We start from the raw sequence: 27,018 nt of genomic DNA on the forward strand, positions 1-27,018 counted from the left end.
CATTTGAATGAAGTCACACACCCCACACAACGAAGGCCCAAGGGAGGCAGACAGAGGGACATTGTTGTGCTGTATGTATCGGTTAAATTCATTTTATGAGTAATTGACACAGTGATTGAGTTCTACTCGAACAAGCCACTTATGGGTGAACTTATCCAAATATTTCGGTTGATAATGAATGTTTACTTACCCAGATGGTGTAGTTACATTATATTTTGGATACAAAACACTTCGTATACTATTGATCATATTTTCAGAAATGTAATTTAATTTAATTGGACCTTCACGCACAGTGTTTTTCAGAGCAGAATATTCATGTTCACATAATCATGATTGAATTCATTCCAAATAATGACCTCTGATGACATGCATGTTTTTTGGTGCAAATTTATAGCTTATTATTGTATTTAGTTTTATTATACTTAATGTAATCCCTCATGTAGAAATTGAACTCACACTCTGCTGTATATTCGTGTTGCGCAACACACCGAGAACAAGCTCACTCACATTTAATGATGATGATGAGAACATTTAATTTGTGTGTTTGTTCTGTATGTATTTTAATTTAACTATTGAGCTACTTACTAGTTCTGTGATTTGGCTGAAATGAACAAAACGATTTAAAAAAAAAAACAAAAAAAACATGTCTCTTCATTTGATAGTTCTTAATTCTAGTTTTTTTGGGGGGGTGATTTTAAGTTATGTAAATTAATGAGTGGCTCCTTTTGATTGAGTTTAATGTTTTAAGTTAATCCATCGATTCGCAGTACTAATACAAGTGTGGACCTTCGTGTTGAACAAATAATGTCCTCTCCTTTTTTTTTTTTTTTTCTTCTCCAATATTTAAAATGGGATTCCTTCATGTATTTATCCTCATCTCCATCTCTCCATTATGTGCGCCTCATGCTGGACTCTGTATGTGTGCGCCTCCACTCCTCCTCTCCCTGGCATTAAGTTCAAACTTGACACTGACGTTGACTCACTTTGTCACCCCTTTGGTGGCCCTCTACCTCCCTTCCCCTCCTCTCTCTCTCTCTCTCTCTCTCTCGCTCTCGCTCTCTCTCACCATCGCTCCGAGGACAAGAGCGCTCGCAGACGCATTTCTCTAGAGCACCCCCCCCCCACCCCCCGCCACACACACACACACACCACATCCTCTCCCTCTTCCTCTCCATCGCCCTGTCTAACTCCCTTCATCTCTCTCCTCCACACTCTCCTTTATGCACACAGTATTGTCAACAAAGCTGGAGAACAAGGGACGAGGGGGGAACAGGGGAATCGAGGTACACGGGACCCCCGGCGTCGACAGACCTTGACCCTCTGTAAGTTGAAAACTTCACTAATATACTTTTTTTCTCATATTGGTCGGTTAACGCCGCGATTCGGAGATGGACGACGCGTTCGAGTTGAAGATGTAACGTCGATTGTCGAAGGGGGTCAGCGTTGGGATGGGTGACCTGTGACCTATCACAGTTGTTTGCACTCGTTTGTGTGGTGGGAAGTCAGTAGCGTTTCTTCTAAAGCCTCCAAAAATAACAGAAAGATAAAATAAAAAGAGAGCTCAAAAGCCTTTATACATCTTAAATTAGGACACAAACAGTTTGGTCCAGAAGTATTTGGACAAAGGAAGAGTTTTTATCTTGCAGTAGGACAAACAAGATGTGTTTCTAGTGTAGACTTTCTGCTTTACTATAAGAGGTTTGACCAAAATATGGCATTTACCTTTAAGAATTACAGCCAGAATTCCTGCATTTTTAGGGGTTTAAAAGTAATTGTAGAAATATATCTGCTTATTCAACCACGTATTGTTAAAGTCCTCCCAGTTAACATGGATATTTGACTTCTAAAGCCGTCAATGGCAGTGAATGTGTTCATGGCAACTTCTGCTCTTCATTGTCCTTAGCGCAAACCTTTGTGTGTGTGTTTGCATCTTTCTATGTAGACGTGTATGTGTGTGTGTGCATACATGCGCGACGTTATGAGCGGAGCTAAAAGCAAGTAGCATAATAAATGTCACGGCTCGCAGAGTGGCTTCTAATGTACCTTGGCTCCCAAAGGTATACCAGCATTCCAATGTATAACACACACACACACGACGACAGCCGGCATGTAACTAACTCCATTTCTGTCTGTCATCGTGAGGCTAATTCGCCACAATGCCGGCCATGTGTGAACTCATGCGATATGAACCCCTCCTCCTCCTTCTTCTCCTCTTCCTTGCTCCTTCCCCTAGGAGGACGAGTCGGAGGATCGAAGGACAGCGCGAGGAGCCCAAAGTGACAGTAAACAGTGGCGAGCACGCACACAGCAGGACTGCTGCCTTGGTCTTCATGGTGGTTGGGACACTTGTAGTATGTATGAGAAGTTAACAATGCTGAACCTGCAGAGTGGCTCTAACTGGAGCGGGCCTAACAACTGGTACCATGACCCCACTGGAGTACAGACTCAACACAGCACAGGTGAGAGTTTAAAAAAAAAAAAAAACATTCGAGCTCCTCGTGACATTTCATGACACTCAAACTGCGCGTTTTGTCACGCCCAGTGTCCGAGGGCTGCCTGCTGGACACGGAGGGCGGCATGGGAGGCGATGCGGTAGTCGGAGGCGGCGGCGGCGGAGGAAGAGGAGCAGGAGGCGCAGGCCGAGGGGGAGGTGTGCCCGTGGATAGGGACGAGGGCGAGGAGTCTCAGCTGAGGCTGCAGCTCAAGAGGAAGCTGCAGAGGAACCGCACGAGCTTCACGCAAGAGCAGATTGAGGCGCTGGAGAAAGGTCAGGGCACGCACGCAATAAAGCGCTGTCATGCTTTCCGGCCAATCACATGACGCCAGCTAGTGCTGACTGACCAGTGGGTTGCTTTCAGGCCAGTGGCAGGGGCAGTACAATCACAGACATTTCATTAGGTACACTAATGAGATCCAATACAAGGACTGAATAATAATAATAATAATCTTTAAATTAAAAATAGAGGATTCTGGAAGTGAGTTTATATGAAGGCCCAAATCGTACCTTCTTGTTGTGTTGTGATGACACATAATATAAATTAGTGCTGGACATGTTTACGAGAGCAACACCCAATGTAAGTTTTATGCTGCAGCTGCTCAATTCAAAGCAGTGCTAATTACCCAAATCATTCATTATGTTTCTGTAATGGTTAACACACCAGTATACAGAAGTATTATAGCATTACAAATAAAATTTGTAATGCTAAAATATTATTCAACTTGTTATCTTCTTGTCAAACTACAGTTCTATATAAAACAAATATTTTGATGGTTGAATGTTAGTTATGTTTAGTTTGCCTCAATTTAGCTATAAAAATGTAAATAACTCATACCCGTTCAAAATGGTAAAATGTTGACAAGCTCACTGGAATTGAAAGAGTCTGCATTAAAGCATTTAATGATGCTGGTCTCATAAATTTCTAAATCGCTTTGTATACAATGGATATGGCCTAGGGTTGCAACTAACAATGATTTTAATAATTGATTAATCTGCTGATTAATGTTAGATGAATTGAAGAATCAGATAAAGCATTTTTTATTTCCATCCCTTTATTCAAAAACGGGACATTAGTTCAAATGTACAGTGCAGAAAATGCCAAAACATAAGTTGATTTTGATTCAGTTACGGTTTTGGTCTGTAACATATCAGAAAATTGGAAAATGTCTTATTTTGATTCAGCACAAAGCTAAATAGTCTACTTTCTTTCAGTGAAAATAATTACTGTTGAGAGGCTGAAATTCCGAGGATTTGGACAATTTGAAGTTGAACAAGGTCTCTAAATGATGAATCGATTGCCCAAATAGTTCTCAATTAATTCATTAACCAATTACTTGTCGATTAATCGATTCATTATTGCACCTCTATTATGGACACAACTTCATTGTGTAATAAAGTACAGTCCAAAATACCTTTAAAGAATAGGAGGATAATACTCCTGGAGAAGGTAATTTAGCAAGATGTTTATTTTGGCGGTTGTATTTTGCAGTGGTGTACAACTGCACAATATTTTGCTCCTCTCATGTTGCTGATAAGGGTAAGCAAAATATTAGAAAACACATTTTAGTGCAACTTATAATAATAAATCTGTGGTTAAAAGAATAACTCTCAGACAAAAGTGAGCATTATTTTCCTTCAAGGCCCAAAAGAGCTCTTGTATTTCACATCATTAGATTGTACAAGTGTACCTAATAAAGTGTCCGCTGAGTGTGTTTTCCCTCATTTTGCAGCAATGAGCCCTTATTGCTACACACAAGATGATAAAATCACATTAAGACAACAACTATATCCCCCCAAAAGGGCCTCTGGCTGCATAAACAGCGGATTTTGATAATGCATCATTACCGTGCATGTATTATGCAGTAAGATAAGTCTGCTTTGCGCGCATGCACACACACACACACACACACGCGCGCAGAGGCATCAGAACGCCACCCTTGACTGGATATGGCTGCAGCAGACCCTTGAGCGAAATAAGGACGCGATGTCCACTGCGCAGCCGAGTGGAAGTGTATCACTGTGGTCACTCCGTGCAAATGACATTAATGAGGTACACTGACCTCGGTGCACGGCCAAGGCACAATAACAATCACGTGTTGACACAGATGCCACTTATAACCAAGCCAATTAGAGCAATTTGCCAGACAGGTTTAATTCATCAGGTCTGCGTTGCTATCATACACAATATGGGAACTGTTAAGCACGTGTTAAACGTCCGATCGATCACTGGGCAACACTGTAGTATTGACCTCATTTTTCTGAATTATGCTTATGTCATTTTGGAGTTGACACTTTGTCATGATGAAATTAAAAGTAGAGTAATAGGTTCTGTACCACCCCCGCAATAGGTGAAATCTGCCAAGTAGAGACCACATACTTTTTATTATTATTATTATTATTATTATTATTATTATTATTATTATATACACGTTTTTAAGATGTACGCACCTCCCCAGATTTATTCATCTTTCCCACACTTAACCTCTACCATACTCTTATAAACACTTTCTATACTCTTAAACACCTTGTAAATTCTTAAACATACAGTAATGCACGCTAGTAATCTACACTATGTGGATTGTATTCCTTGTAATATGTTATAATTATTTTTTATACAGTTTTAATATTTTAGGCGAAAAAGCATTTCATTTACCAACCAAAAAAATCACTCAAAATCCCGCGATATCGTAAATTATGCGCTATGTGAATATAAAAACAAATAAAAAAATCTTCAATGCACTGAATCCACAATAGGTTAACCGCGATATAGCAAGGGAACAATGTACCGTATTCAGTCGAAAATTCTGCCATTACAATGGTAACGATAAAGTACTATATTTTTAAGTATTAATCAAGCGATACAGTGGAATCTCGTTTTACAAATGATCCGAGGCCACTGAAGGTTCAGTTATTTTTGTAACTCTGCGTAAATATATCATTGGCTCAGTGAGTCACACTTTGCGAGTGTCTTTGTTTGTTTTTTTTGCTCTACATTAACCCTATGAATGCCATAGAAAGTGAAAAGTGATACTGTAGTGCTATTAGGAAGCCTAATTATAACCGTTGGGGGGAAAAAACTGACATAATAGGTTAACATGAGAATGCTGTTCGTGTATAGATTTGTTTTTAAATTCCATAGACGGGCTAATGGATAGCATTGATGTCGCAGTATTATATCCCGTTAAGTAACGGATATTTGAACATAAACGGTGGAGTAACACATAGACAGACAACATAGCAATACTCACAGGAATATATACGTTGTCCTCTGCAAAAAATGACGACGACTGTTTGTCTTCTGTGTCTAACATGAAACTTGCCACTTGTTTAGGATGACTGAGGCTTTCACTTTGGATTTGTCAGCAATGTCAGTACGTTGTCAATTTGGAAATCAACCACGTAGGAACGTCTGGTTGATATGAGAGGAAATGTGTATCATCCATAATAATACATACAGTATTTTTGCTGGTATCTGGGACCATGACTTTGGTAAATAAATGTTGATGAGAAAACTCAAACCTGTGGGGATTTCCAAGTCGGCCTACTTTGAAATAAAAATGCTTAGGCAGCTTTTCAACTTGAATCCTTTCGTTTGAACTTTCGGAGTGTTCCATCACCATCAATAATTCACATAAAGTGCAACAGATAAATATTTCAAAAATGGTTGTAAGGATACATCTCTCAGCCTCCTTGATTTGTGTTTCCCACAGAAAGTTGAATTAGTCACCACCGACATGACGCAGGGAATTGGAAAAGATACAATGCCGATGAATAACGAGTGATTAGAATTTCATGTGGAATTTATTTCTTTTTAGAAGCATCTGCAGCTTTCCCCGAACCCCCCACCCTACATGACGTGTTTATTTCCTCCGCAGAGTTTGAAAGGACACATTACCCAGACGTCTTCGCGAGGGAGAGACTGGCCAATAAGATTGATTTACCTGAGGCCAGGATACAGGTGAGCAGATTGGAACCTAACCTTTACGACAGTGGTCTCACGACTTTTTCGGTCACATACAGAAAAATGGAAGGATGCTGGGGCCACGTTGACACTCGTCAACTTGAATTTATTAAACACACTAATCCCGAGGCACCAATCAATTACATTGTTTTTACAGTTATTTTATAAACCTGCTACATCATTGCTTTTTGTTAAAGGTGATAAGGCAAGTAGTTTAGATTTCGGGGTGGCCTGTTGCCCTGTACTCCACTAAAATAGAGCTGCCCGTGCACTTACAAGCAGCCAAATCACATCTCCACATTAGAGACCGAGCCGTGGCCGTCGGATGTTACGTCCGTGAGTTCAGGGCGCAGGAATGTAGCGTCCCACCTGGCCCCGATCTACTGCATTGGAAGAGGCACTTAGTGCACAGGTAAAGATTTTTGCGCCCCAGAGCGGCTGTTACGGCACTAAACCAGACAACAGAGATGAATGAAACAACTTTACCTGTAGTATCCTGCTCATCTAAAATGACAAAAAAATGTTTTTTTTAAACGATCAATATATGAATAGATTTGTTGTCTTCAAGGAAAGTAATACGGTGACGATGGTGTGTGGTGGGGCGGCATCCTAACGTCCTCTATTGACTAGTCTCCAATGATACATGGGTTAAATGCACCTTGTGCAATCTAATATATATATATATATATATATATTTATTTATTTGCCTGTCAATATACATCGCTGACATGGATAGATTAACAAAGATTCATTATCTGTAGGAAATTAAAAAAGACGACACTATGGTTGGGAATTGTCGCTCTGTATGAAGCCAATTTATAATTATTATTAAATGTGGTCGTAGTAGTAGGCTTGGGATGTTGCCATCCCTCTTCTCCGCACCTCACCGCCTCCACCCCCACTCCTTGTTTTTTGTTTTTTTTTATAGCATTGTGGGCTGTGTCGAATGTTATTTTTTCTTCATATACCGCCGGCCGCCACTACTTTCTGATCATCGTTGTCGTAGATGTGATCTTGTGATGAGATGAACCCTCTGTTCGGCCAAGGTGTGGTTCTCCAACCGAAGAGCTAAGTGGAGGCGGGAGGAGAAGCTGCGCAACCAAAGGAGATCGGGAGGGGTGACTTCCTGTTCACAGAGCCAAGCCCCCCTGACCACTTCCTTTAATACGTCTGTCTACCATCAACAACACGGCAGCAGTTCGGGTAAGCCTCATTGTCTTTGCGTATAAAGGCACAGCGCCATACAGTATTAGACTAGTGCAGGGCTGGGTAAAGTTCAGCCAGTTGGAGTCCTAACACGAATGGCACCCTGGCGAAACCCCTCATTGGCCCCAACCACCAACAACCAACTGCACAAGGGGGCGCAATTTCCACATACAAATACCTAAAGCTTTAAATGTCACACTAGAAAACCATTTCACATATAATTTTTAACAGGCTGCTGTTGCGGGCTTGCTTGGTTTTGTGTATTGCTTGCATGTGTCAAGCAGACCAGGAGATGCTCATCCATGATTTTATCTCAAGTAGACTTGACTATTGTAATGGTTTTCTGACTGGACTCCCCCAAAAGAGGGGGAAAACAGCTGCAGCTCGGGTTCTGACCAGAAGAAAGAGGTCAGAGCATATTACTCCAATTCTAAAGTCTTTACACTGGCTTCCATTCAGCGTTAGAATAGATTTGAAAGTTCTGCCACTGGTCTATAAATCACTAAACAGAAATGAAACAAGAAATGCTAATCGAATATAAACCCAGTAGGGATCTGAGATCGACAGACTCAGGTCAAATAGTGCAGCACAGAGTCTAAAGCAAACATGGTGAAGCAGCATTTAGCTATTATGCTGCACACAAATGGAATGTGTTGCCAACAGAAGTGACGTCAGCCCCAAGTGTGAATGTTTTTAAGTCCAGGTTAAAAACTCTTCTTTTTTCTCTTACTTTTTAGAGCATTTCCATTTTTAAATTATATTTATTGCACCGTATGCTGCTTTAATTGTACTTTTATTTTTTTTCTCTTTGTTTTAAATGTTTGTAAGCAGTTGTTTTGTTTTTTTACCTTGTGTATGAAATGCGCTATATAAATACATTTGCTTTGCTTTGCTTTGCTTATTGAGCTAAGGTTAACGTAGGTTAGCTAGAGGCATGCAATCAACTCAAGCGTACATTAATGCCTGCTTGGCTGCTAAAATAATTCATAAAGTTGTCCAACAAGAATTTTTGCCAGGAGTCTTAGCTTTATTGTTCGTAGTACAACAATAACCCCCCCCCCCCCCCCCCCCCAAATGAAAGGAAAACAAATCAATTTAGCAAGAAATATTAAATAGACACATAGTGGGCTACAAAGAAATTATCTGGCAGGCCAGATCCAGCCCCCGGGCCTTGTGTTTGACAAGTGTGATTTACATTATCAAGACTCCTCTAATATTAGTTGCATTAATTTAGCTGTTTTGTCTCTAAATTTGGTGAATTAAAATTTATCAATTCATGTTCATAGTCTTATGTCATTAAATAAATGGATAATGGATTTATTGTAAGTAAAAAAGTTGAAAAAGAAAACATATGTAGTATGTTGCATTTAACATTTTTTTATTTGTTCATTTTAATTAATTAATTATTTATTTTAGTATTAAAATACATTTTAAACACTTTGTAGTATTTGATGGCTTTTATTCTATTCAAAATTAATTAAAATGTAATAATGGGTTATCAAATGTATGTCTGGAAAAAGTATACATTTACATATGCATTTAATGCTTTTATATTTATTTGATTATTAATTTAGCATTGTTTAATTTATGACTTATCTTATCTTACATATTTTACACAGGCATTACATGCATACACATATAAAAATGTATTTAAATGTTTATTATTATTTTTAAACCTCATCTCCGAATGAGTTGGCCCATCTCTCCGTTTAAAAATCAGATGTGGCTCTTGTGCCCAAAATTGTGCCCACCCCTGTGCAGTACTTGTGTTTTCATCATTGGCAAAGAACCCCGAGTGTGTGTGCTTGCTCACGAATTGGTTTCTCTCATGCAGGGTCCATGTTGAGTCAAGCTGAGTCGTCGCTGCCCAGCTACAGCTCGCTGTCGGTCTTCTCATCTGGAGTCCAGGTTAGCCCTTAGTCCGGCATCAGCCCTTTTGCAAAGTACAAAATCATCCATCATCTAGCAGGTCCAACTATGTTACTACCTCTATCATTGCCCTAATTAATAAACCACTGTTTCCTAAGCTTTATTGAGCCATTGCACACCATCAAACAAAAATGTCACAGAAAGTATGGATACTGGAATAATGGTGATCTCGTCACAATTTACCTATAAATGGACTTACTGTGAAATCTGGGCCTGGTGAGTTGAACACAAAGCTTTCATTCTGTGGCGCGAATGGCCTATACAGTTTAATTGTCTCTTCTGCCATCTAGCGGAAGCGCATGTAATTGTGCTGTTCACCATATAATTCTTCTGGCACGGTATCACTCAAATTAACAGCATGGTATATATATTTTTAACAGGATAGTAATGCATATCCTCCCTCTCCCTCTGCTGTTTACCTTCTCAGTCCATCCCTCCGCAGTCGGCCTCCTCGTACTCTTGCATGTTGCCTCCATCTCCATCTGCCCCGCGCAGCTTTGACTCATCAGCATACTCCTCCCCTCACCTGCAGACTGCGCCCTCGGCCAACTCCAACACCGGTGAGTACTTCTGATTGATCGGCAGAGCCGGCCCACGCTTCCATGTGGCCCTAAGCAAAATTGTTTTATTTCACTTTTATGTGCGATACATTTTAGTCATTACTTGGTTTTTTATTTCCACATATTTAAGCGCAATCTTAATGTTGAAACTGTGCATAATGTTGCAGTGTCTTACAGTAATATTAAAACTATTTTTTAGGAATTAAACCAATGTCTCATTAAACCACTGCTGACTGTCATTTGCTCTTGGGGGGGGGGCCCTAGTGGTCGTGGCGCCCCATTGACCACCTGTCCTTCCTGTGCCTCCTCCCACCAGGCCTCATATCGCCCGGCGTCTCGGTGCCAGTGCAGGTTCCAGGAACCGAGCCGCAGGGCATGAGCCAGAACCTGGGCCAGTACTGGGCCAGATTACAGTGAACGCCAACCAGCACAACAGAAGAAGAACATAAAAGAAGAAAAACCTGCGGCGAAAACTATAAGGGATAACACAGGACTGAGCTTTAGCGGGTCCAAAATAGGCCGAAGACCCTGATATGCATCAAATGTTTACAAATGTATCCAAGAGCAGCTTTGGTTACACTTGACAGTACTCTACTGCTATTTGCTTTGTGTTTACTTGGCCGGCAGAGTAGGATTAGAACTAGTTTAGGATTAGGTTTGAATCAAGGTGTGGACTACTTGACTAAAGGATGCAAGTAAATGCCGGCAAATGTCTGTAGTGTATTGTGAAGTAGAATCACAGTTCCTTGTTCTGTGAGCAGCTCAGTGGTTAACGACTACATGCACATTTGTCCACTGGCTTCAGGTCAATTGAAAATTGTTGAAATTGTTTTTTTTTTTTAAACAGAAGAAGAAGAAGGTTCCATCCCGACATTTTGCTCAGAGTGCGTATTTTTGTACATACATTCGTGTATGATGACGTGTGGACTTTTGTCAGATGTCACCGGAGGGAAGAATGTAGGATTTTGTGGATTGAAATCTACTAATTCCTTCATCTAAAATGAACTATATGGCTAAACAAGCAAATGTAATAGTTACAGGGATTTATATACCATTAAAAAAAATTAAAAGTCAGGTAAATGAGGAAAAAAAAAGTTTTTATATCATTAGTGAAGCTTCTATGAGCTCCTGACAATCGATGCTGCCTGCATGCACTTCAAGCTGACAATCAAAACAGGGCAGAGAGGAAATGTTGTGAAATGATACCGCAACACTGCGATGGCAACATTGTAAACCGTGCATGATCAAACGTACCCATGAGACAATCAGCTACATCGGGAAATGTTTCCGTTGAAAATAAGCTGCTCGCTCTCCTCCGACGAGTTTGAGCTCGACAGTCGTTGTCTTTGCAATCCTATTTATTTGTCTTTTCACTTCACAGGCCCTCGGTGTAGTTTCTGTTGCTGTGTGTGTTGTGTTAGTACTGTTTAGCTGCCAAGAGTCAACCCTTTCGTGAAGGCCTTGGATCCCTTTAATGAAAATAAAACTGTGTGTCATCCATACAAATTTGTCGCTCTTCATTTGTTGACATTATGGATGCTGAGTACACTGGCACCTTGAGATGCGAGTTTAATTCGCTCTGTGACCACACTCGTAACACAAAACAACCATCTCAAATCATCTTTCTCCATCAAAATAAATAGGAAATGCCATAAATCCATTCTAGCCTCGCCATTGGTTATTGATACTATTCCTGTATGGATAGTTGAATTGTTAACACATACAATATGTTAATTTGGATGCTCAATCCATGCACAGAAAATATAAGGTCCACTCGAGTGGGTGTTGTTGGTAGGGTGAGGATTGGGGGGGGGGGGGGCAAAAGGAGGGGGGTGGGGGGGGGGTTTGGCAAAGGAGGGACAAGCACATGGTGCCATTCAAGCTAGGACCGCCCCTGAGCATATGTTTACATTGAATGCAAACGTGACGGAAACTGATGCACCATTTGCGGGACAGCATCATGTGCTAATAGCATACATGACTCACATGGGCCCCTGAGGATGAGGACGAATTAAAGATGAGGAGAAAGCCAGGGGAGGGCGGGTGGAGAAAGATAACACCGCGCCAGCGCACGATAACATACGGTAATGGGCTTCTGAGATGTGAACGTGAGAGGCCTCAGCTTTTCCACTTATTGCAGCGTCATCAATTTATCTTAGACAATGTATGGACATAAGTATCGGGACACGTGTCCAGTACCAGGAAGTGAAATTTAAAGAAGATATGCCGTCGTCCACATGTTTGCCTAAAAAAACAAAAACTAATTCTGAATATTTCAGGAATAAAGTTGTAGGAAGAAAAAAAATTATATAAGCTGAATAAAATTGTATTTCCCCCCCTCCCCAAAAAATAAATAAATAAAAAAAATTTAAAAACGAGGAAAACGATTACAAGAACTAATTTTCTTTCAAGTAATTTTCATAATTTCATGAGGGAAAAAGTCAATATGTTACAAGAGAAAAGTGATTTTTCGGGTACAAAAAATGTAGCATGAGGGAAAAAAAGTTGTAAATTCATGACAAAGAAGAAAAAACAAATGAAAAACAAATCACAATTTGAGAAAGAAATTACAAGAATTAAGTCGTATTTTTTCAAAAAAAGTCATAATTTCACGAGGGGGGAAATTCATAATGTGAAACGATTTCTGGGTTAAAGGTAGCATTACGAGAAAAATAATAATTTCAGGAGCACAAAAGAAAAAAAAAGGCAAAATTATGAAAATACAGGTATAATTTTATTCATTCATTTTTATTTTTTTATTCATTCATAATTTTATTCATTCATTAAAAAGGTGGATAGAGTCGCCAAATATTGTACTCAAGTAAGAGTACTGTTACTTTAGAATATGACTCAAGTAAAAGTAAAACGTAGTCATCCAAATATTTACTTGAGTAAGAAAGTACTAAAACGAAAAAACTACTCAAGTAAAGAGTACCTTGTGAGTAACTTCTGATTATTATAATTTTTTTTAAATCAGAGCATGAACATCAAATAAAATGTAAAAAAAAAAATAATAATATATGGGAGTAGACACACACCTGCCACCATTTCCATTTTGAACTGCCCAAAAACCAAGAACATATACATTGGGCCCTAAAGAAACGAAAATTTGCTTTATTCGCTTAAATGTCTTCACGAACAAGCTGTTTGCTGAACATAATAATTGATTGTATGTGCTTGTGCGATACCATAGGGGTAGTGCTAATTTTGACATATCCACACCCAAAACAACAATAGAAACATCTGCAACGTACCGCAAGGTGTTTTCTCAAGTTAGAAGTGACCTGAAAAATCCAAGTTTGGGCAGTCACAGTTGAAGAGCTGCATGACAAAACTGTTGTTTTTTGGAGTCTGTAAAATACACACAGTCGCACGTCGTCGTCCCCCCCACCACCCAAAAAAAAAATAGTAATTTTGATTGGCTCGCGAAGCTACGTGAGCGGTCATGTGACTGCCTTGTGTCGTCTGATTGGTGAATTGGAGTCAAATGACATTAGTGATCCCTATGCGGAAGTCGAAGATGAAGTCTAAAAATAGACGCGTACACACGAGAATGAATAAATAAAAGTAGCGAACGGCATGTCGATCATTGTAACGGAGTAAAAGTATCGATCCTTCGTCGCATAAATAAATACTCAAGTAAAAGTAAAATTCAGTAAGATTTAAAAATTGACTTTTCTTTTCACCTAATTTAATAATTTGAGTCTCGGCCAAAGAATATAATGAGATTGTACACTCTTCTTCGCTATCGTGTTTGTGGAGTCTAACCACAGCTAAATATACCTTGAGCCCACCTACAGGATGCTGGTGGAACTGCAGGCGGCCAACATAAAGTCTGACAGTTGGTCCAAGACACAGAGGAGGCGCTGCAACACATTCTTGTCTGAAGAGGGCTAACTGTTTTTTAAAGAATATATTTGAATTCAAAATGAATATTTTATCTTATTCATTTATTTATTATAGTTATTAATGTTATTTAAATTATTATTTTATTGTATTTTATGTTCAATCTGTATTATTACTTTGTTACAGAGGTGTTTTTTCAAATTTGTTTTAAATGCTCTAGAAATAGAGTTGAGTTGAGATTGGATGCAAAAAAATATTCTTTTACATCACAGCAATGTTCACTTTTGATGAACAATTTCAGAGAAGCACTGTATTAGTAACAAAATATTTATTATTGTGGTTGTACATTAATTTTTTTTAGAAGTGTGCTGTATCATACTAAGAGCCGTTTCGAATATTTGGTGAAATAAGTCTTGGGTGTGGTGGATCGCGGTTTTAAGATGGGTTGTCCCAGCCCATACGAACTTGAGTCAGAGAGAGCGAGAGACAGAAAGAGAGCGAGAGAGAGAGAGAGAGAGAGACAGAGAGATGCTCATCAGCCCATCCTAGTCTCAGGAGAGCAGAGTAAAGCTTGAGAGGAGACCCCACGGTGAGTTTTTTTTTTGTTTTTTGTTTTTGCTTCTTGTTGGCTTTTGGGGAAAGAGCAGACAGATTAAAAACAAACAAACAAAAAAAAGATATACTTTTTTTTCAACTGCAGCTACTGTGATGGAGCTGATGTGGATGGTGTTGATTCTGCCTGCGTGCACATCAGCTGTGCCTGAGCAATACAGCAGAGCGGTGGTGAGTCTGGATCAATTTTATGAATGGGACGATGAGATGTATGATAAATTGTGTTTCTACACTTTTGATTGACAGCGAAGAATTTATTCGCAAACTCAGTCAACCAAAGTATCTTACATGTAAAACATGATGGCCACATCTCAGTATAATGCCGTGAACGTCTAAACCGCTGCATATGACAACCAAAATATTATGCAAATGAACGCTGACATGTTGTTAATCAGTATCAATCAAATATGAACATTATTGTGCTATTAAGAATACTTTTTGATGCATCATTCTTTTTTTTTTTTGTATTACAAAAAACGGTCATTTGCGAAGCAACAATGGTGGTTGGTGGCTTCCTTTCAACTGTACGTTGGTGGTAGCACCGCATAGGGAAGGGCTTGTTTCGAAATCACTTCTAAGAGATGTGCATCTTTCCTGTTTTGACACAAATTCATGACCACACCGCACGGATCTGTTGATTTCACCTGCAGCGCACACCCCTCTATTCAGTTACGGTGACAGTGAACGCCACAACATTGGGCAACTTACTCATTAGGGAAACAATCGTGTAATATCGATAAAGATGCGTCCTTCAATCACGTGAAAGAGTCAGAAATGGGAAAGGAAGTGAAATAATGCACCGGCGAAGGAAAAACATATTGCTGTTTTTTCCATATAGTTATATTTTGCTGTGGTAATCATGTTTGGAGGAAACCGCATGACCACACTTCTTCTTTTTTTCTTCTTTGTCTTTGTACACTGCAGGATTGGTTGAGCAGGTACGGCTACCTTCCTCCGCCCGACCCGCGGACGAGTAAGCTGCAGACCAAGGAGGGCATCGAGAAGGCCATACGTGTGATGCAGCGATTTGGCGGCGTGCGGGAAACCGGCGTGCTCGGTAAAAGGGTCCTCATATGAGGCCTCTGACTTCCTGTTTCGCGTGGACGCAGCACAGCACAACAGTGATTAATGTGGGATGGGACAAAACGAGCACACTTCCCCCTCGGTGCAAATATTGACCTCACTTTATATCCCTGTAAGGTGCAAACAAATATGTCTTCTGAATTTGATACGGAACAGAAAGGACTGTTGTTAACCACCCTTGCCACGTTTGAATGATTACGAAAATCCCCAAAATGACGTACCAATACAATTAAAATAAACCAATAATAACAATAATAATAAATAATAATAATACATCAATACAAAAATAAAACATCCACATACATGCACTAGAAATAGCGCAAATAGACCTTTGGGAATACATTCATACAATTGCATGGACCAAGTATTTGTATTTAGATTGTAAATGTAGGTCAGTGCATCTGCTTGTCACAGTACTAACATCTGTTGATGTGTATCCATTCTTACCAAATCTATCCGTCCTGTAGATGGTGAAACGCTTAAGCTCATGACGACGCCGCGATGCTCGCTTCCCGATATTGTCGGTAGCGAGGACATGTTGAAGAAGAGGAGGAGGAGAAGACGATATGCACTGTCAGGACTTAAGTGGCACAAGAGCGATCTCACATGGAGGTATGTTTGGGACTGGGGGGTTTCCAATGCAAGCTTTATAGTTAACACAGAGTAGAGTGATTCAATTGTAAAATCAATATGCATGGGTCGATATGTCTCATTTGGGGTCTTTTTCTTAGGTTGCGTCTGTCTGACTTCCTTTGCCTGTGGGCTCTCTGGCCCAAAATTTCAATCAGAGAACTTAAATGCAATTTTTCATAACTAGAAGCACAGCAACATGAATCAACAACACAATTAACCTTCCAAAAGAAAAATGCACTGGAAGTGAACATCTCCATGTCGCGAAGACTCTCCTAACTTCCAGTAACAACCCAGATTAAATTTAGCTCCTCCCAGCCATAGAAAGATGTTTGTGTCTCAGTCGAAATGTATCATTTCAACAGACTTCCTTGACACCAATTCATACTTTTAGGACATTGGTGCCATCTTGCAGCATTACGAAAAGAGCAGGAAAACAGCAAATAGCTGAGGATTGGATCCACAGAAAAAAATCGCAAACTGTGAATATTGTTATATTGCTGTTCATAGAAAGTAACAGTTCCATAGTGATCGTAAGGAAACAGAGATGTGGGAGGAGTAAATAAGTCTTTACCTCTTCAAAGTCTTTTTCAAATATGTCATTTAACTTGATTTTACTGTTGTCATGTTCGCAATAATGATTTCAATCAAAATTAGGTCGATAATGTTATTAGGTGGTATTGCTACTGGATCACTTCTCAGTATTCACCCCCCCAAAAAATACATTGGATGGTAAAGGCAACTTTTTTTGATCATAGTGCGATCTGGTGGTTCTGGTGGGGCACTGTTGGAACTGCCCCTAATGCTAACTGTCCCCTTTTTGCAGCGTCCACAGCTACCCGTCGCCCTCCCTCTCGCCCAGCCTGCCATCCACCTTGGTGGACAGCATCCTGACGCACGCCTTCAAAGCCTGGAGCGACGCGGCTCCTTTGAATTTCCGCCAGCTGCCGAGAGGCGGCGGAGGCGCGTCGAGCGGCGGCGACATCAGAGTGTCCTTTAACAGCTTGCTACACGACGACGGGTACCCCTTTGACGGGCAGGGTGGCACCCTAGCCCACGCCTTCTTCCCCGGCAGGGACGACGTATCAGGCGACACGCACTTTGACGACCATGAGAGGTGGAGCTATGGAGGTACAATTTTTCCCGGGCTATATTCCAATTCACCAATCGCGGTACCACTGTATTGTTGATTTTTTTTTTTTGTGTGTGAAACATATCCAATTCCTGCTGTGTTGTAAAAAAAAAATTAAAAAAAATCTGTATTTAATAGCAATTGCTTTTAATGGGTATTAAAGCGTTTCTAATGCCCTTGCATTTGGGTAAAGGGGAGCCACAGTCGTTTGCACTCCCATACATAATGTGTGTGTATGCATGTATCAGGTTGAAGGCATGCACTAATTCAGTGTCAGCCATTCGTTGACTAACGCGTGCACAATTTTGCCCACAGCGGAGAGCGGCAGCACCACCGACTTGTTCACGGTGGCAGTGCACGAGTTTGGCCACGCGCTGGGCCTGTCGCATTCCTCCTCCGACCCCTCCATTATGAGGCCGTATTACCAGGGTCCCGTGGGAGACATCCCCCACTACCAGCTGGCCCTGGACGACAGACTGGCCATTCAGCAGCTTTATGGTCAGTCACTGCTCAGGATAACTGCTTTTTTTTTTCTCTCTCGCTCTCTCTATCTCGCCATGCCGAGTCGAGGTGCACTGTTTTGCTGCAGGTGATGGTGGCACTCCATGTTTCATTGCCGTTCTATACGGGTTTGACATTTTTCTTGGATGTTGTTGGTCCTGTTTGTCATTTTGAATAGCTGATGTACTGGTGCTGATTAGCTCAGTACATAGTTCCGTTTTGTGTAGCTATTTTATCTTTCTTACACAAACAACTGGTGGCCTCTTGTGAGAATTTTGCTGATTCACTGTTTTGTGACCACAACTGTGATTTCGATCATGTGTTGGTGCCACCTCTCATTTTGATGACTCACTAAACTGGTAATTAATTTCCAGTTTCCACAATTACAAAAGTCATCAGAAAGCAGCTTGCAATTATTTCCATTTCATGACTTTAAATCCTGTAAAACATACTGTATGGGTAATCCAGCTAGTATGCGTGCTAAGCATTTCCTTGTTCAGGTGAAACTCTGCAAACATACTCACCGCAGACATTTATAGGAGGGTTTCCTTGAAATGACAAGGTGTCTGCATCCTGTGTGACAACACGTTCTTCAACATTGCTCTTTTACAGGCACCAACGATGGTGAGCAACCAGGAGGTGTCGATCCCAATCTCCCTCGTTTGCCCAGTCCTCCTCCGACCAGACCGACAAGACCGTGAGTTAAACCACATCTACAGATTCACATTTGTGAAAACATACCTGTACTCTCAATAACACTTAATTAACTTCTTGGCTTCTAATCTGGTTTACGCGCCCTCTTGTGAAAGTCTTTTAAACCACTTCCATTGCAAAATGAACATATTGTATTGACCTTTTGCTGTCCCAGGTCTGACCCTTCTGTCCACGACCGCTGTCACGGGGGATTTGACGCAGTCGCAAACATCAGAGGGGAGGTCTTCTTCTTTAAAGGTGAAGACAAACCCTTAAATTGCCCAATTTGTCCTCATGTGACGCGCGAGTCTGACATGGACGTCCTTTCTGCGGTCTTCTGGGGAAAAGGTGCTAATTTCTGGAGGACCAAGCGAGACGGCTTGCTGGTGTCGCATAATCCAGCTCAGATCAAAAACTTCTGGATGGGCCTTCCTCTCGGAACAAATAAGATCGACGCCGTGTACGAGCGCAAGAGCGACAACAGCATCGTCTTCTTTATTGGTGAGAAACCTGAGCAGAAATTAAGATAAAGTTGGGTCCAATCTGAAGCGAAAGGGCAGAGGTGGCAAAAATACTTGGGTAAAAATACAGATACCTATGTAAAAATATACTCTGGTAAAAGTACAAGTACTGCTTCAACTCAAAGTCAAAGTCAAAAAGTGCAGACATACATTTTTAGTGTCGCTTGTATGCAATACACATTTTGATAACATGGCACAACTTCTCTGCATACGAAATAGTTTTCCTCTTTCGTTATGAATGCGCTCGCGCTACCTTCCATTGAGATCAGGAAGAAGGTAACCAAACAAAGTTGTTGGCATGTTGTGAGAAAAATGAAGCAGAGTTATCCCAATGGAGCCGAGAAGACAAGAAGGCAAGAGGAAAACAATTTTTAATCAAAATTACCAAACGTTTCAAGTGTTTCACAGTGACACCAAATGTACCTAGTCGACAACAGACAAAATATTTGTATTTGGTAACTTCCCAGCATTGATAGATTTGGATGGGGTCATGCAATAACCTGTGTTCAACTCTCAAACAGGATCTCAGTACTGGCTCTTCAAGGACACGATGGCCATGAGCGGGTATCCTCGCCCGCTCTCCGAATGGGGGATGAAGAGGAAGAGCGGGGCGCTGGTAGACAGGGTGGACGCCGCCTTCATCTGGGCTCACAATGGCAAGACCTATCTGTTCAGCCAAGGCGAGTTTTGGAGGTTCGACGAGAGCCGGAAAGGCCAGCGGGTGACCAGGCAGCCGGAGTCGGGCTATCCGCGTGACAATTCCCTCTGGACTGGAGTTCCGTCCCACATGGATGACATCATCACCTGGGGCGAAGGTAACATCACTAACAGCCTGGCTGAACCGATGGTTCCTATCTGTGCTTAGCGTGGCGGAATTCTCTGGTAGGTACTGTGCGACACGTAGACGATATCATGGCGAAGACGCGATTAGTATCGAGATGGAATCTTTCCGTCCGATAACGGCGTGAGGCAGTCTGTTATGATGGATCACATTCCAGTCAACTGATAACAACGTAACTATGTCACAAAGGTCTACTATAGATCGGAAAGCGGAAGTATAGTCCACAAAGCAATTGACAACAAGTGCTTAAGCGGTATACAAACATACCAATAATCGGGCCGGTTTGGAGCATTTTTCTGTTACTTTTACTCAAGTCAGCCATGGTTTGATTCTTGGATGTCTCTGAAAGATTCTCCTTTGCGTTTATCCGGTGGTGTGAGGCAGAGGAATGAAGTAGGCCACATACTGTATGTGCAAGTCATAGGTCTCAAGTTTGAACCTTCAATTTTAGAGCAAGCACCAAGTTACTTTGGAGTCTCTACTAAATTGACTCGAGTCAAGTGGTGAGACTCGATTCCCCCACCAAGTAGCCTTGCTCTCAGGGCTACTGTTTCTCCTCAGGCGATGCCTATTTCTTCAAGGACAACCACTACTGGGTGCTCAAGAGCGGAGGCTTGGACCAAGACGTTGTGGAACCGAAATCCATCGCCGTGGACTGGCTCCGTTGTCCCGTTCCCCCTCCGTCCTCCGCTCCGGCCGATCCCGACGGCCCACCCAGATGCCGCTGCGACCTCACGGCCTCGTCTTCATCTCTAACAAGCAACTGCCTCCTGGTGTCTGTTTTACTGGCCGTTAAGAAGCTCGCTATTAAAATAGGAAGTTGAGTTCTGGAGCTGTTTACTGTGTGTGACTGCAGGGGGAGGAGAAAGGTTGTATATTTTCCTTCATCACCACAATGTCAAAATTTTTTCAAAACTATTTAATTTGTCTTAATGATCTTTAGTCGACATATAGTGGTGCCTTGAGATACAAGTGACCCGACCTACGAGTTATTCGTGATGTGAGCCGTTTTTGCTTTGACTTGCGAACGGAAACTTGAGATAGGAGTGCTGTATGGTGACAGTGAACTCAACTCACTTCACATTAGGAAGCACTTTGGCAGACTGTGAACAATTCTTCAAAAGAAGCTTCGAGCTGTTTAATGCCACTCCCAGTTGAAGTTTACTGTCAAAGTAAACATGAAACTAGAAGTATTACATGTTGTGTATTTAAAACAAACACATATGATTGGCTGGCGACCAGTTCAGCGTGTACGCCGCCTCTTGCTCGAAGATAGCTGGGATAGGCTCCGGCACGCCCGCGACCCAAGTGAGGATAAGCGGTACAGAAAATGGATGGATGGATATAGCTTAGCCTTTAGTTCTTTGGCCTTTAGCTAGCTTAATGCTAACACATCATGAGAAACTTAAGTAACTGATATTTGAAAACAAATAGTGCAACAACACATTTTGACATTCACTATAACATCTCTATCTATAATCTCTAACATCGCAATAATAGGACTCAGTCATACATTTTGTATCCTCTGTGAGGAGCTGAGATGTCTATAATTTACAGACATCCATCCATGTACAGCAGGGGTGTAAAGCTCCTTTTTGTCTCAGGACACATTGTAGTTATGATTTCCCTCAGAGGGACGTTAGAACAGTGACATGCTTAATCACCAAATCACATTATTACCATTACACAACAAATTGAGGGATAACTAGTTTTGAAATCAGAAGACAAGGATAATCATTTGTTCAACTATTGTTGAAGTTACTGTAGAAGAAGAGTTTGGTCACAGAAAAATGCAATATCTTAACATATTGTTTATTATTATGACAATTTGGAATTCGGGTACAGATTTGAGCAAAAATCACGGAAATTAACGAAGCATGATTTCCTTTCGCGGGTCGCATCTGGCCCCCGGGCCTTGAGTTTGACACCTATGATGTACAGCATCCGTCTGTCTGTCTTATACTGCCCCCAGTTGGCCAAGGCGGGCAACAGCACAATGGCCGTTCAATGATGTAAAGTGTGACAAAAACCGTGTACAATATTTTTGTGGGGATGGTGGGCTGGAACGGATTAATGGCATTTCCATTCATTTCAGTAGGGACAAATGATTTGAGATTCGAGTTAGTCACGATTTATGAACATGGTTACGGAACAAATTAAACTCATATCCCAAGGCGCCATTGTACTGTATACTAATTCAGCAAATAAAAACATACTTTAACTTGCCAGGGAATCAATAATTTTTTCTCACCTGTATATAACACGGTAATTTTGAATAATATAATATATTGCCCCTACTTCAATAAAAAAAAAATATATCTATTTTTTTTTAAACAGCATTAGTAAGTGTTTTGTATAGACGTTATTGTTGAATAGTGCAATGACGGCGTCAATCAAAACTCAGGAATATTATCTTTGTGATGGCAGGAGTTGTTCAGCTATTGTTCATGGATGTCATTTAGTTATGCAAACCAGATTTTCAATGTTATCATTAAAGGGGAATGGAACAGGTTTTAACTTGCGTCTTATTGAGTCGCATCTTGAATCATATCCACTAAAAGAATTCATCGCGCATGATAACTTTGCACTGGAGGACAGGACTCATTAATGGGCTGGTTCCGCCCACTTTGAAATGACTTAATAGCACGGGAGAGTTCACCCGAGAGCAAGGCTTTGTCTCAGGAATAAATGCACAGGTAATTCCCAGGTTCAAACATCTTGTTCTTTCTGTGTGATGAACAATAAGAAAATATACCAATCAAATGTTTTGTTCAGTATGGGGTTAGAACATTCAAAACAAAATGGTGAGCGCATCATTATTTATTGACAGGGTCAGTGGCAATATGATCAGCCTTGCGGAAAATAAAAAGCTGTCCAGTACATTGCACTTTTACTTCATTAAAAAGTGTGTTATCTTTTTTTTTAACCTTCATAATGTCCTCTATACCTGTATCAGTGAACACACAAATACACACGCACACACACACACACACACACACACACAGAGAGATTCACATAATAGTTCAGCTACATGTGCATTACTGTAGTGCACTACAGGGCAAACTTGATCCAAATCAACGTAAGATAATAAATATCAAACACATAAACTTCACAATATCTTCATTTCGAATGTGAGGTCTTGATGGCAGCTGCCGTTAAAACCCCAAATTATATATTGCGCATTTTGGCAAATTTCCAAAACATTTCGTTAAGCATTAGGCTTATTTTGACCTCACTCGTTTAAGACACAGTACATGCTGCAACGAAATATGCAGAATTAATGAATGTATGTTGCATTCAGTGCAGCATCATTCGTAATGTGGATCAGGTTACATGCATAAAACAGTTGGAATGATTAGAGGCTGGCCACATTCCAAAAAGTTAGTAAATTCTTCCCAGTAGCATGCTCAGGGCCAGCAGGCCCAGGGAGATCCAATTTTTGGAAGCATTGCTGGTGTCCGATGCACTCGAAGACCGAGTGCTGACGGGCTGTACCGGCTGGAGCCGCCTGAACACATTCACCATAGTCTGTGATGAGGTTTCGTTTGAGATACGCAGCATTGTGCTGAACTTGTCAATCTAGGGTGGAAGGGAGAGGCGTTTCCATGTTAGGAGGTTTTTTATTGCCGTGTGTTTTTGTGTCTCTCTCTCATCCCACAAAAACTCACCAAGTCTGCGCTGACTTTGATAGAATCCTTAAACACAGTCCAGACCACAGCTTCGTAGCAGTTGGGTGTGGTCAGCGAGCCGAGATAGCGATAATATTGTGTGCGATCGACTCCGACCAGCAAGTCGTTCAGTGAGAGCCCTTCCGTCACATTGACAATATTATCTGATGACAAACATCAAAAGTTGTCAACTCGACAGGGATCCATCAGAACTGACTCGTTAGGGTCGGGCATCACCTTACCGCGCAATGTGATGTTCCGTAGGTAGTTGGTGAGCGTGTTCCAGCTGGCAGGTTGACCAGTAGTGTTCGGCAGTACCTAATATATATATATATATTTTTTTTTATTTATTTTTTTTTTTTTTACGTTACATCAGATTGGATTCTAAAATACATTGGGATATCACACTGTAAACACATGGCAATATCTAACCTCAATGAGAAAGCCAAGAGCAGCAACTCCCATGGAGTCAGCGACCGCTAACGTCGTGTTCCCGTTGAAGCTGGACTTGATGTGTACAATGTGCAGCTGTGGGCCGAGTCAAAACTTAACACATTCGAACGGTAGGGGACAAGTGCAGCAAATATTGCAAAGTGCTAATAGTGTTCACCTCCATGGGCGTGCGTACTCCATCCACGGCATGCTCGGAGCCAGGCACGCTGCTGAGGTTGCCCCAGTGCAAGTGAAACTGCAGGCCGTTGTAGGCCTCGGAGAGACCTCCCCCGGAAATCTGCACCCCGGGTTTAAAGTTCACTTTGACTGAAAGGGAGAGGTAAAAACAGATCAATAAGTCTAAAGTCCAGAGTCCACAGTGCTGCTCTTTGTGGTGGGCCTGCATTGGGCACCTGGGGGTAGTATAGGACAGACAGATGGATATTTTGTCCATTGATACATCTTAACTCCTCTCAGCTCATCAGTATGGCACTAATATGAGTTCTTCGCAGAGGATAGATTTGTCTGTCTACATGTGTTGCTACACCGTTTGTGTTCAATCCGTCGATTGAAGGTTTTTAGAATAAACAAGGTGCAATTCGCTTTGTTTTATGGTTAGTTTTGAAGAATTGTTCACTATTTGCCAAAGCGCTGCTTAGCGTGAAGTGAGTCGAGTTCACTACCACCATATAGGGCTCATATCTCAAGTCTGCGCTTGCAAGTCAAAGCGGAAAAAAAATAAATAAAAAAAATCGGCCAGCTCATATCTCAAAAACTGATAAATTGAGTAGATTGCTGAGGACGTGTTTTGCTGGTCGGAGTGGGCTCTAACCAGTTGTGCTGTGACCAACCAAATGGAATGAAAAATGATGACGAATTTGAAATCTGATTGAAACTGTCCAATTGCTAACATAATTTAAATTACATCGGCCTTGGACAGATTAAATTGCCATGGCAGCAAAGGGGCTGGAATCTGATAGGCCCAATAAAATCTAACATACCAAAAGCAGTGCAGCTGAGCGAAACGCTACTAAATGAAGAGAATAGACTATCGTGAATAAAGTAACACAATTTCATGGACCAAATATTAGAATTTAGGTTGTAAATGTAGGTCAGGTCCTTACCTGTCTTGCCAGTGTTGCTAATATCGTCTAGTATGCTAGTACTGTCGTAGTTTGTGAAGATGAAATCGTTCAGGCTTTCGTTGACCGTGACCAACCGCGTCTCAATGTTGATGGGCGACTGTCTGCTCCTATTGCAAAAATCCCCAGCAATTTCTGGCCATCTTGTGTCGTCTGGAAGCAGAAACAAGCGCTCGAGAGTCATCAATGAGGAGCAATGAGGAAGCGAAGATAAGCCGAGATAAGATGGTGGACACTTACTGCACGATGGGTCGTGATAACACCAGGCTGGGGAAAAGGTGAAAAGGAAATAGACAAACTTAAGTTAGTGACTTATTAATGAAACAGGGGTTAAGAATCTTTTTTCTATCAGGGGCTCAGTGTTGCCGACTAATTTTCTGAGGATACTGCTATTTGTCACTAAAAGCTGCTAGTGCGTGACAATATGGTTTCCTAATTATGTAGAATATTACTATGACTGGCCATCTTCCTAACAACATTACATGAAATGTGGTCATTTAGATTAGTTTGTTCAGCTTCGTTTACTCACGAAAAAAATATATCTCTATATATATATAATTATCATTAATATATATAATTAATGAGTATGATTCAATTTTGAATATGAGCCGAGTTAAGACCCAACACCCCAAAAAAAAAATATATATATATATATAAATTCTTACGAGTTGTGTCATCGGCACAGTAGACATCCACCACAAAAATGCTGGCAGCAAAGACAGCGATGAACCCCTTCATCTAAAACAACAATAACAAATAAATCAACACACCTACGACGACACACGGGCAGCTAGTGTCCCAACAATGAAAAAAAAATAAAAAAAAATGGAGAGCTTCTCATTGACTCAAACTCAAAAAAAAAAGAAGTAAAGCCTCAGGTCAACTAAAATACACACACAGAAAAAGACAATAACATAAAAACACAACCAATCCTTTGTCTCATCTCACCTTCAAGGGACAGACCGGTGTGGATGTGTGTAATGTGTGTACTCCCCCTTACAGAATAGTTGTACCGTTCATCCTCCCTCCCTCGCTTTTTATATGCTAAGCACGTCAAAAAAAAAAAAAAAAAAGAAATGTCTCCATTATCACCTAACCACAAGTGGATTCTTTTCTCTTTTTTCTTTCTCACCAGACATCACAAGTAGATTCCAGAGCAAGAGATGCAAATCTGTGTTATGCTGTCAATGTTACGGATAAAATGTTATAGGATACCGGAGGTGGCAAAAATATTTGCATTATCTACATACTGGAAGGAGAAGTGCAGATATTTGAGTGGGGGGGGAAAAAATACTACAAAAGTAAAAATAATTTTTTTGAAAACTGTCATTTGTATAAAATACATAAAATAGTTTTCTATTTTTATTAACTTGCATATCGCTCATAGTGCGGAACAAAATAAATCCATAACTGGACATGAGCTAAATTCTGACAAGTCCTGCATGGGCACTTGGATATTTTTTTTAACAGCTTTGTATCTACTAAATTAGTTAATGTGGACAACTGGAGAAAGAAAAAAAAAACACACCTTACTTGTGTGTGTTTTTTTTTTTTTTTCAGATTACTGCATATGCCAGAAACCCATCGTTTTAGGCATTATTTGATTCATCTAGCGCAACCATCAACAGTACATTTTTTGTCATATACTTTGCTGTGCTTGGTGCAACCCTGTGACAGATATACAGGCACCTAAAAATATATATATATTTGAAAAATAGTTTTGCATAAATCCTTCTACCACGAAATAAATAAAGTTAAACTGTA

At 40.8% G+C, this 27,018-nt stretch overlaps 2 protein-coding genes across 2 annotated transcripts; one reads left to right on the forward strand and one right to left on the reverse strand.

The window, feature by feature from the left end:
- The first annotated feature begins 1,133 nt into the window (after positions 1 to 1,133).
- Positions 1,134 to 23,987, forward strand: mmp25b (matrix metallopeptidase 25b). The gene is made up of 19 exons (XM_061664016.1): positions 1,134 to 1,322; positions 2,234 to 2,459; positions 2,543 to 2,767; positions 6,373 to 6,455; positions 7,505 to 7,661; positions 9,499 to 9,572; positions 10,021 to 10,153; positions 10,470 to 10,566; positions 14,563 to 14,588; positions 14,700 to 14,782; positions 15,536 to 15,668; positions 16,162 to 16,306; positions 17,151 to 17,455; positions 17,772 to 17,954; positions 18,570 to 18,654; positions 18,826 to 18,908; positions 18,999 to 19,151; positions 19,693 to 19,986; positions 20,574 to 23,987. The coding sequence occupies exons 2-19, from the start codon at positions 2,354 to 2,356 to the stop codon at positions 20,834 to 20,836; spliced, it is 2,628 nt and encodes an 875-aa protein (XP_061520000.1). The 5' UTR covers positions 1,134 to 1,322; positions 2,234 to 2,353; the 3' UTR covers positions 20,837 to 23,987.
- Positions 22,818 to 26,283, reverse strand: LOC133418006 (carbonic anhydrase 4-like). The gene is made up of 9 exons (XM_061706310.1): positions 26,203 to 26,283; positions 25,920 to 25,992; positions 25,495 to 25,521; positions 25,237 to 25,407; positions 24,291 to 24,439; positions 24,113 to 24,208; positions 23,923 to 23,998; positions 23,681 to 23,844; positions 22,818 to 23,591 (listed from the first exon to the last, which is right to left on the reverse strand). The coding sequence occupies exons 2-9, from the start codon at positions 25,990 to 25,992 to the stop codon at positions 23,394 to 23,396; spliced, it is 954 nt and encodes a 317-aa protein (XP_061562294.1). The 5' UTR covers positions 26,203 to 26,283; the 3' UTR covers positions 22,818 to 23,393.
- Between the last annotated feature and the right edge of the window lie 735 nt (positions 26,284 to 27,018).

This window comes from Phycodurus eques, chromosome 19 (genome assembly GCF_024500275.1).
Source record: "Phycodurus eques isolate BA_2022a chromosome 19, UOR_Pequ_1.1, whole genome shotgun sequence".
In the NCBI taxonomy this organism is placed as follows: domain Eukaryota; kingdom Metazoa; phylum Chordata; class Actinopteri; order Syngnathiformes; family Syngnathidae; genus Phycodurus; species Phycodurus eques.

Excerpts from the sequence above, each read along its gene's own strand:
- mmp25b (XM_061664016.1), top strand. The coding sequence starts at position 2,354 with ATGTATGAGAAGTTAACAATGCTGAACCTGCAGAGTGGCTCTAACTGG. Across the intron at positions 2,460-2,542 it reads ACAGACTCAACACAGCACAG|TGTCCGAGGGCTGCCTGCTG; the intron begins GTGAGAGTTTAA and ends TGTCACGCCCAG. Across the intron at positions 10,567-14,562 it reads CAGTACTGGGCCAGATTACA|AGTAAAGCTTGAGAGGAGAC; the intron begins GTGAACGCCAAC and ends TCAGGAGAGCAG.
- LOC133418006 (XM_061706310.1), bottom strand. The coding sequence starts at position 25,992 with ATGAAGGGGTTCATCGCTGTCTTTGCTGCCAGCATTTTTGTGGTGGAT. Across the intron at positions 25,408-25,494 it reads TTATCACGACCCATCGTGCA|ACGACACAAGATGGCCAGAA; the intron begins GTAAGTGTCCAC and ends TTCTGCTTCCAG. Across the intron at positions 24,440-25,236 it reads TAGCAACACTGGCAAGACAG|TCAAAGTGAACTTTAAACCC; the intron begins GTAAGGACCTGA and ends TCTCCCTTTCAG.